This window comes from Palaemon carinicauda, chromosome 5, assembly GCF_036898095.1.
Source record: "Palaemon carinicauda isolate YSFRI2023 chromosome 5, ASM3689809v2, whole genome shotgun sequence".
In the NCBI taxonomy this organism is placed as follows: Eukaryota; Metazoa; Arthropoda; class Malacostraca; order Decapoda; family Palaemonidae; genus Palaemon; species Palaemon carinicauda.
The window spans coordinates 40,175,400-40,185,354 of record NC_090729.1 but is presented as its reverse complement, the minus strand read 5'-3'; the positions used below and the strand labels follow the sequence as shown (position 1 = coordinate 40,185,354).

Genomic DNA, 9,955 nt, shown 5'->3' with positions numbered 1-9,955 from the left:
TGTAGTACTGTCTAGCCAGTCAAAGGACCCCATAACTTGCTAGCAGTAGTATCTCAATGGGTGGCTGGTGCCCTGGCCAACCTACTACCTCTTAGGTATCAACACTTGTGAACATTAAGAGTTTTTCATTACCTTTGGTTCTTTTTATAACATTTCCAGTATGTCTATTTCAACCTTTTAAAAAAAAGAGTAATCGTTTGTTTACTTATTGTTAAACTAAATATAAGAACATTATATATTTTTCTAACAATGTTCATTACATTATGATAAACAGCATATTACCTTTTCATAACCGGTATACATTATCTAATTTATAGATATAAAAATCATTATAAAATTCATGACACTTGACCAAAAAAATATATATAATTATTTTTCTGGACTTCCTGATACTCAGGAGTCACAAATAAATAACGCCTCGTGTATATAGTGCAACATCCGAGGAAACAGAGACCAAACATTTTAAAACAATAGGAAAAAGGGAATAGTTAATCACAATGGGAAGCAAAGTATAATCTTCGCAACCAAAGAGCAACAACGTTATGTCTTGTTTCCGGCAAATGGTTGGCTTCCCTGGACCTCTTTAGCTTGTTTTGCACTTGGACCCATATGAATGCCGAAATGATCTTCCTTTTGAGGCAGCTTAACGAACCGTGAAACGAGCAGAGGTTGAAGGCATGCGCTTGGGCAAAACATAGGGATGTGAGCGTGGAAGCAAATCTAATAATCGAAAAATGCTGAGGAATTGTTGACCAATGTAGTTGAATATTATGGATTTGCTAAGTGAGCAAGTAACCTAACGCTGAAATATCGTTTAAAAAGAGAGCGTGCACGAAATGTTAGATACACAAACCAGTTGCAGTTTTCATCTTGTCTTGTACAGCAATGAAGTTTCGTTACTCCGGAGAGAGGTCATCTTCGATGTTCAGACGGCCTACATGCTTATACAAAGCAAATTAACCTATTCAGTTGTTGGATGGAAGGTCAGAAACAACTACATCGCATATGCAACAATAGAGCCACGAGATGAAAAGTTTTTCCGATGAAGGACGACTCTCCAGAGGGACTACAAACCGTGATCAATGAAGCTTGCAGTACTGTTATTCTGAAAGAGAGAGAGAGAGAGAGAGAGAGAGAGAGAGAGAGAGAGAGAGAGAGAGAGAGAGAGAGAGAGAGAGAGAGAGAGAGAGAGAGTGCGGGTTAGCCTTAAAATTTAGACTGGTTTGCATAAACAAAGACGGTCTTGAATATGCGATATTGACAAAATTGGAGTAGATGTGTGTGTGTCTATGTTCGTGTGTGTGTGTATGTGCGTGTGTGTGTATGTCTATGTGCACATTGAAAGAAAAAGGTTTTTATGCCCAAGATGTTTGTTTCTTTATTTATGACATGAAATCGCTGAAATGAGGAATGGTAAGAAAATGGATTTTAGGTAACAAATACTCTACGGCTGCTAAATTGGATTGTTTCAATCGAATTTGTCTGCATCCAAGCTAGGCTTCATACTCTTTGGCTAGTTATATCATCATCCTCATCTCTTTCTACGCCTATTCATGCAAATGGCCTCGGTTAGATTTCTCCAGTCGTCTCTATCATGGGCTTTTAATTCTATACTTCTCCATTCATCATATCCTACTTCCCACTTCATAGTACTCAGTCATGTAGATCTGGGTCTTCCAACTCTTTTATTGCCTTGTGGAGCCCAGCTTAACGTTTATCTCTCGGGGAGTGCGAAAAGCATGCCCAAACATTCAATGTATTTGAAAGTAACATAAAGATATCTTATAAAATCTATACGGTTGTAAGTAAGCTTTGGGTCCTTTGGAAAAGGGCTACTTCAATATGTCTTATTGAATTATATCTCAGTAAATCATATAACCTAATTCGGTGTAAATATGTGCTATGGTAATATATTTCTTTTCGGGTTTCAACAAAAGGACATTTTATAAATGGATTCAATAATCAATTACTCCTGAAACAGTCTTAGAAAGCTGTGCAAAGACACTGCTTACTTTGTCCATACGTGCATTTTTTATGTTTTAACCGAGGAGCTAAATCCTTCATATCCAAGTGTCAAAGGTACCACATATGCCTAAACCACAAAAGCTAAGTATTCAAGAGATAATTCCTATAAACATAATTAATAAAGTCATGAATTCATTTATCAGTAAGAAGAGGTCACCTTGAATACTAAGGATGCATTCTACTTTTTTTTTTTTTAATCTCTTTGAAGGGCACTTCCTTTCACAGCAAACATAATTTTATTCTTGTTGATAAGTCATTTCATAATTACCTCCCTCTAACTAAAAACAGAATTTTTATTTGTTCTTTGAAAGGTGAAAGTGAATATTGATATAAACAGTGCGACGTACTCGTATGTTTAAGCTTATACTATGAAATCTGGAACGTTTTAGTCAATGTCAATATAAATAATGCCCCTTAACAACACGGGTTTATAGTTAACAACATATACCTTCAGAATACTTCTATTGTTATTGAAAGTAACAGGATAACCTTTGATATACATATCCGGATGTGCCACTGTCTTAATCCTTACAATTATTTGATAATAAATTTAACAATTTTCATCAGCCTTGACATCAATGACTTCTGTGCAATGAGGAGTTTCTCATACATTAATTATTAGTTTGATATTACACATTTTCTCCCATATGTAAGAATTTGCCATAGGGTTTATCAAAGTTTTAAAGGCCAATAATGAATGGCAGAGAGAAGGGACAGTGACATCGCTCTAACAAGCAGGACTGTTACGATCCCGTAATAGTTTGTAAGAAATAATTCTTTCCAAAACTACTGTTTTGGGTTATTTCCTATTCTTCAGATACCATAGTTCCCTAATCATATGTCGATATTACTGTTACAGCAGGTGACGTTGGAGGCGTGAGGTGTACTTCAGGGGGGACACGGAACTCTGCAGTAGACGAGAGTGGACGTTTGAATAGCTGTGCGTTGCGAGTGTGATTATGGCTATACTTCAGTGATCGTTCTGGGTATCGTGCATCGTTGGCTACGAAGGTAGCGAGTTTATTTAGAAAGCGCGCTTTGTGGAAGCTGAATGCTTCAATGGACTTGCACGGTATAGGTTCCCAGACGATATAGTTGATGAGGATTTGCCTCAATGAGGAAGTTAGCCCTGTTGACTGTTGGTAGCAACGATGTGTTATGTCCCTCTTGCAGATGTTCCCGTGGGGTGTCCCCCTGATCATTTGGATCAGTATTATTAATTACATAATACTTGCCTCACCTCCGTTTAAGAAACTGTAACTTACCGAATTTCATTAACTATTGTAACTTTCAATTGGATTGTTTGTAACTTTTTTCATTACTAACTTTATACGTTTATGGGTTCTTCTTTTGTTAATAATTATTTAAAATGTTTTGTTATGTTTTATTATTCCACTCTAATGTTTCTGCTGAAGATCATTATTATTAAAGCTCAAGCTATATATATGTATAAAGTGATAAAAGGTCAATAAATTAAATATGTTATGTGCCGGAATCTGTCGGCAATAAACTTTTAAGTATTTAAGAATTGGTCCGTAACATATTTTTGGCATCCTCAGCGGGATCTTCAGCAGTGTCATTGGGTTGGATTGTATAATTAATGGTAAAAACATGGAAATTGAAACTACTGACGATGCCGCTCGTTTTCTTAGTAGAGACAATTGGCGTAGTAAATTGTTTACTATTAAAAAGTCGGAACTGCTGGTTGTGTCGGATTATTTAGAGTTGGATTTTACGCTTAGTAGTACTAATGATGACATAAGGAAAGGTATTATAGCGCATCTTGTTCCGGATGGAGTGGACGTTGACTTCAAGCTTTTGGAAGAAGAAATCGACGAAGACTGTGAGGTAGTGAAGCTTCGACTGAAACTTGATTTGAAAAAACTCGAGTTTGAAGATGAACAGAAGCGGCGTGAACATGAACTTAGTATGAAGCAGTTAGAAAATGAACAGCAGAAACGTGATCATGAGTTGGAGTTGGCCAGGCTGACGGGTTCCCAATCTCCCATTTCTGGTAATGAAGATTCCCGTATGTTGAAGTACGTACCAAAGTTTGACGAGAGTGACGTCGTAGAATTTTTCATAGCTTTTGAGAAGGTAGCAGCAAATTTCAATTGGAGTGAGGATAAGTGGGCATTCATGGCTCAGACTGCTTTCTCCGGGAAGGCCCTAAAGGCTTGGGCTTCTCTGTCGTTAGAAGATAGTAAAGATTATGCTAAAGTGAAAGAAGCCATTTTAAGGATTTATGAGATGGTTCCTGAAGCCTACAGAGTAAAGTTTCGTGACAGTCGAAAATCCTCCAATCAAACTTTCGTGGAGTTTGCTCGTGAAATGGAGAAACATTTTGAAAATTGGTTGAGATCCAGCGATGTCAATTGTGAGTATGCTAAATTGTGTCAGTTAATGTTATTGGAAAATTTTAAGCACAATTTGCCTAGAGACCTTTGCATTTTCTTAGATGAAAAGAAAATTGACAATTTAGCGAGTGCTGCTCGGTTAGCTGATGGGTATGTGATAACTCGTAATAGTTATTTTAAGCCTGCTGCTAAAGGTAAATATAATACTTGTGAAACTGTTAAATTGCCTACAGGGGTTAACGTAACTGCTAATGATGGTAATCAATTTAAGAGTTGTCCTGCTTCTCCCCAAAAGCATTTTAAATCTAAGTACCAGGGCAGGGTAACTTGCTTTTGTTGTGGTAAAAATGGGCATATAGCTACTAAGTGTCCTAAAAGGGATTCTGCCATGCTCGTTAATAATAAACAGATAGTGGATGACGACTTTAAGTGGTTTAAATCTCAAGGTAAAATCAGCACACTTGAAAGTTGGCAAGAGGGTCATAATGTCAATGTACTTAGAGATACAGGGTCTTCTCAATCTTTAATTCTACGGAAAGCCATTCCAGTGGGCAGTAAGTGGTTGAATGAGCATAAACTTATTAAAGGTGTTGGAAACGAGTGGATATCTTGCCCGGTAGTTGAACTGTATTTTTTTTCAGACATTGTTGCCAGGGAGGCTAAGTTTGCGGTTGTTGATACTCTCCCCATACCTGAGGTTGATGTTGTTTTGGCAAATGATCTTGCTCAAGGTAAAGTAAGTTGTAATCCGACAGTTTTTGCCAATCCACAGGTGTTAGTACCTAAACCTGAAACTGTGCTTGTGACAACTAGGTCAGGCAAAAGTACCGACTTTGAAGTTGAGCATCCTGATTTGGAGAGTTTATTTAATGCAGATTCATTAGATCACGTAAGTAACAATAAATCTATTTGCTCTGAAAAAGTAATGAATTGGAATAGAGATGACTTAGTAAGGGTTCAAAATGAAGACATTGAGATTAAAAATATTAAAATTAAGTTGAAAGAGGGTAAAGGAGTAGATTATGAAGTGGATAATGAAGTTCTCTATAAAGTAATTGTTCCTATTCGGAAACGAGAGGGAAATCTGTTGAAGCATAGGGTAATTGTTGTACCTTCTAAATTCAGAAATGGTATATTAAGAAAAGCTCATGATGATTTGTTTGCTGGTCACTTGGGTATTACTAAAACCTTTGATAGGGTTAGGAAAAATTTCTATTGGAAAGGTCTGAAAAGAGATGTCAAGAAATATTGTAAGACGTGTCACCAGTGCCAAATTTCTGGTAAGCCTAATATGGTAATTCCTAAGGCTCCCCTTTCTCCCATTCCTTCTTTAGGAGAACCCTTCGAGCATGTAGTCATTGATGTTGTGGGTCCCTTACCTCGTTCGAAAGTAGGGTCTGAGTACGTATTAACTATCATAGACAGGTTAACCAGATATCCCGAGGCTATCCCTCTTAAGTCCCAGAAAGCTAGGGTCATTGCCAAACATTTGATCACTTATTTTTCTAGGTTTGGTCTTCCTAAAACCATCCAGTCTGATCGTGGAACTAATTTTTTATCTAAACTATTGCTGCAGCAGTTGAAGAATTTTGGAATTGAACATAAACCTTCTACTCCATACCATCCGGAGTCACAGGGAATTGTAGAAAGATTCCACCAAACTTTGAAGGCAATGATTCGGAAGATGTGCAATGAAAAGGTTGGTTTGTGGGAAGAATATCTTCCTTATTTGTTGTTTGCAGTACGGTCTATACCAAATGAGTCAACAAATTTTGCTCCATTCAACTTGGTGTTTGCGCATAAAGTAAGAGGTCCATTAGACTTGTTAAGGGAAGTTTGGGAAGGTAATGGGCCGAGCGAAGTGAATATTGCTGATTTAATTAATGATGGTAAGGGCAAACTTTACGAAATGTGGGAAATAGCAAAGAGTAATTTACTGAAGAGTCAAAGCAAGATGAAGTCTTTGTATGATTTAAAATCTAAGGAAAGGGTCTTTGTTCCTGGAGATAAAGTACTGGTTTTGTCACAGGGTGTAAGAGGTTCGTTACAGAATAAGTTTTTGGGACCCTTTGAAGTTCTAAGCAAAGTGAATGATTTGAATTACATTATTAAGCTTCCTGATCGTAATTTGCAATGTCATATTAACATGTTAAAAAAGTACTTTGAGCGAGAGAAAACAGTGGTTTTGTCTGTTTCAGAGGAGGTTAATTCGAAATGTGTAACTTCAGAGAAAGAATTTGCTTGGCCGGGTAATAATTCTGTTTTGTTACCTAATGTGTGTAGAAGTCCTATCCTGAGTACTAACCAAATTAATGGATTACTGAAAGTGTTAATGAAGTTCCCCGAAACTGTCAGAGATACACCAGGTAGGACCACTTTAGTACAGCACGATGTTGAATTAGAGAATGAAACGCCAATTAAGCAAGCCCCTTATCGCTTAAATCCTGTTAAGAAAGAATTTGTTGAAAAGGAAATAAACTATTTGCTAACTAATAATTTAATTACACCCAGCAGCAGTTCGTGGAGCTCACCAATTGTAGTTGTTGCAAAGGAGAATGGACAAAATCGATTATGCATTGATTATCGCAAGGTCAACAAAGCAACAAAGGCAGATTCTTTTCCTATTCCGCGTGTTGACGATTGCATTGATAAGGTAGGAAATTCAAAGTTCATTACGAAAATTGATCTCCTAAAAGGATATTACCAGGTCCCTTTGAGTAATCGAGCAAAGGAGGTATCGGCGTTTGTGACAGCTGATGGTTTGTATCAATTCGAAGTGATGCCCTTTGGCATGCGGAACGCCGCTGCCACTTTTCAACGATTAATGGCCATGGTTACTCGGGGAATAAAAAATTGTGTTGTTTATATTGATGATATCATCGTTTATTCTAATGACTTTGAAACTCATCTGGTGATTTTGGAGGAATTGTTAACTGCTCTGTCCAATGCTGGTTTGGTGATTAATCTCAGCAAGTCTGTCTTTTGTGAAGCTACTGTAACCTTTTTGGGTCATGTAGTTGGGAAAGGTGAAGTACTTCCTAAAGAGGTTAATGTTGCAAAGATTAAAGAATTCCCTGTACCTTCATCAAAGAGAGAATTGCAGAGATTCTTAGGAATGGCTGGTTACTACAGCCGTTTCGTTGCTAATTATTCAGATGTTGTTGCACCTTTAACCAACTTGTTGAGAAAGCATTCCAAATTTGTGTGGGATGAAAAATGTAAAGAGTCATTTGAAATAGTTAAATGTGTATTGACTTCTAGTCCCGTTCTCAGGGCACCAAACTTTGAACTTCCTTTTAGCCTTGCGGTAGATGCCTCGGATCAAGGGGTAGGTGCTGTTCTGCTGCAGGTGTGTGAGGATGGAGTAAGTCATCCGATTTCATATTTTTCTAAAAAATTGAATAAGCATCAGGTTAAGTATTCAGTGATAGAAAAAGAGGCTCTTGCTCTTATATTATCTCTTCTGCATTTCGAAGCATATATTAGTGCTCAGAGTGGTAAAGTTATGGTATATACAGATCACAATCCACTGAAATATATCCAGCAGTTCAATAATAAAAATCGTAGACTTACCCGCTGGGCAATGTTTTTGCAGTATTATAATTTGGAAGTTATTCACATTCCTGGCAAAGATAACAATATACCAGATGCCCTGTCTAGAATGTAATGATGTTATCCCGCATGTTTGCTTTGTATATGTAATTAATCTGCTTGCTTTTCTATTGAGAATTTTGTAAGGTGTCCTATGTTTTGTTTAGTCTGTAGATTATATACTTTGCATGACTATTGTAAAGGAATTATTGTGTGCAACTTTGTTTTTCTTTGTGGAGATAAGGTTTGGAAAGAAATCTGTAGGTTATATTGCTACTAAGATTATTTTGCTTGCTAGCATTCACTTTAATCAAATCAATGTGATTTTTGGTTAAGGGTGGGGGTGTTACGATCCCGTAATAGTTTGTAAGAAATAATTCTTTCCAAAACTACTGTTTTGGGTTATTTCCTATTCTTCAGATACCATAGTTCCCTAATCATATGTCGATATTACTGTTACAGCAGGTGACGTTGGAGGCGTGAGGTGTACTTCAGGGGGGACACGGAACTCTGCAGTAGACGAGAGTGGACGTTTGAATAGCTGTGCGTTGCGAGTGTGATTATGGCTATACTTCAGTGATCGTTCTGGGTATCGTGCATCGTTGGCTACGAAGGTAGCGAGTTTATTTAGAAAGCGCGCTTTGTGGAAGCTGAATGCTTCAATGGACTTGCACGGTATAGGTTCCCTGACGATATAGTTGATGAGGATTTGCCTCAATGAGGAAGTTAGCCCTGTTGACTGTTGGTAGCAACGATGTGTTATGTCCCTCTTGCAGATGTTCCCGTGGGGTGTCCCCCTGATCATTTGGATCAGTATTATTAATTACATAATACTTGCCTCACCTCCGTTTAAGAAACTGTAACTTACCGAATTTCATTAACTATTGTAACTTTCAATTGGATTGTTTGTAACTTTTTTCATTACTAACTTTATACGTTTATGGGTTCTTCTTTTGTTAATAATTATTTAAAATGTTTTATGTTTTATTATTCCACTCTAATGTTTCTGCTGAAGATCATTATTATTAAAGCTCAAGCTATATATATGTATAAAGTGATAAAAGGTCAATAAATTAAATATGTTATGTGCCGGAATCTGTCGGCAATAAACTTTTAAGTATTTAAGAATTGGTCCGTAACAAGGACAATGGCCTAAAGACAGCCATATATACTTATGATCTGTGCCTAATTCCTTCTCCACCTATGCTAGGACCAGAGAGGGCCTGACAATGGCTGCTGATTACTCAGGTGGTAGAACTGTAGAGTCTCCCAAACGTCCCATATTTAGCTCGCAAAGATAGTGCGGTTTCAGACATTAAAGGAAATAACGTGTTTGAGAGGGTCTCGTACCCCAGTTTGGCGATTACCAAGTAGTGTTGTTATCAATAAGCCGTCACAACCCTACCAAATCTAAATTTTCTCTTTATATAATGATTTCCAAATGCAGTTTCTTACAACACTCAGAAACGTTTTACTTATGCTGCTCCGAGTCTCTAAAGAAATAGTGGAACTACCGACTAGATTGCCCTTCATGATACCGTAGTGACCACCAGTCACCACATTTCTATATTATGAATAAAACAGCACTACATAATATTGAAAACTGAACATGTTTTAGTTATTAATGATTTAGACACTTTTAGTCATTAAACAACATTATGCGATAATTATCCTTTGTTCAAACTTGGATGATTTTGGTCTAATGTGGATTAGTGACATGTGAGGCCCCACAACAATTGACAAAGTCTTATCATTATAGTTTTTTTTATATTGCAAGTATCAATCAGTTGGAAAAAATGCCACAATATTAATTTAAAGTTTTTTTTTTATTAAACTATTCGTACGGTAAATGGTTAGCAAAGGAAAATACCTTCGTCTTGCATATTTAAAACTCCAACCTGTGCTGTACTAGATATCCAACTGCAGCCCGGGGGAAATCACTGTTTTCCATAAATAGTAAGTCTATCAATCCTAGAACCAGA

At 37.1% G+C, this 9,955-nt stretch overlaps 1 protein-coding gene across 2 annotated transcripts; it reads left to right on the top strand.

Moving 5' to 3' along the window:
* The first annotated feature begins 2,773 nt into the window (after nucleotides 1-2,773).
* Nucleotides 2,774-8,907, top strand: LOC137641314 (uncharacterized). Of its 2 annotated transcripts, XM_068373742.1 has the most exons (3): nucleotides 2,774-4,402; nucleotides 5,024-6,081; nucleotides 8,436-8,907. In XM_068373742.1, the coding sequence occupies exons 1-3, from the start codon at nucleotides 3,637-3,639 to the stop codon at nucleotides 8,454-8,456; spliced, it is 1,845 nt and encodes a 614-aa protein (XP_068229843.1). In that variant the 5' UTR covers nucleotides 2,774-3,636; the 3' UTR covers nucleotides 8,457-8,907. The 2 variants fall into 2 exon arrangements, with proteins under 2 accessions (XP_068229843.1, XP_068229842.1); XM_068373741.1 differs by having other exon boundaries at nucleotides 5,024-8,907.
* The last annotated feature ends 1,048 nt before the right edge of the window (nucleotides 8,908-9,955 follow it).

Coding starts and splice junctions, on each gene's coding strand:
- LOC137641314 (XM_068373741.1), top strand. CDS start 3,637: ATGGAAATTGAAACTACTGACGATGCCGCTCGTTTTCTTAGTAGAGAC. Junction 4,403..5,023: donor GAGATCCAGCGATGTCAATT/GTGAGTATGCTA, acceptor ATTTTTTTTCAG/ACATTGTTGCCAGGGAGGCT.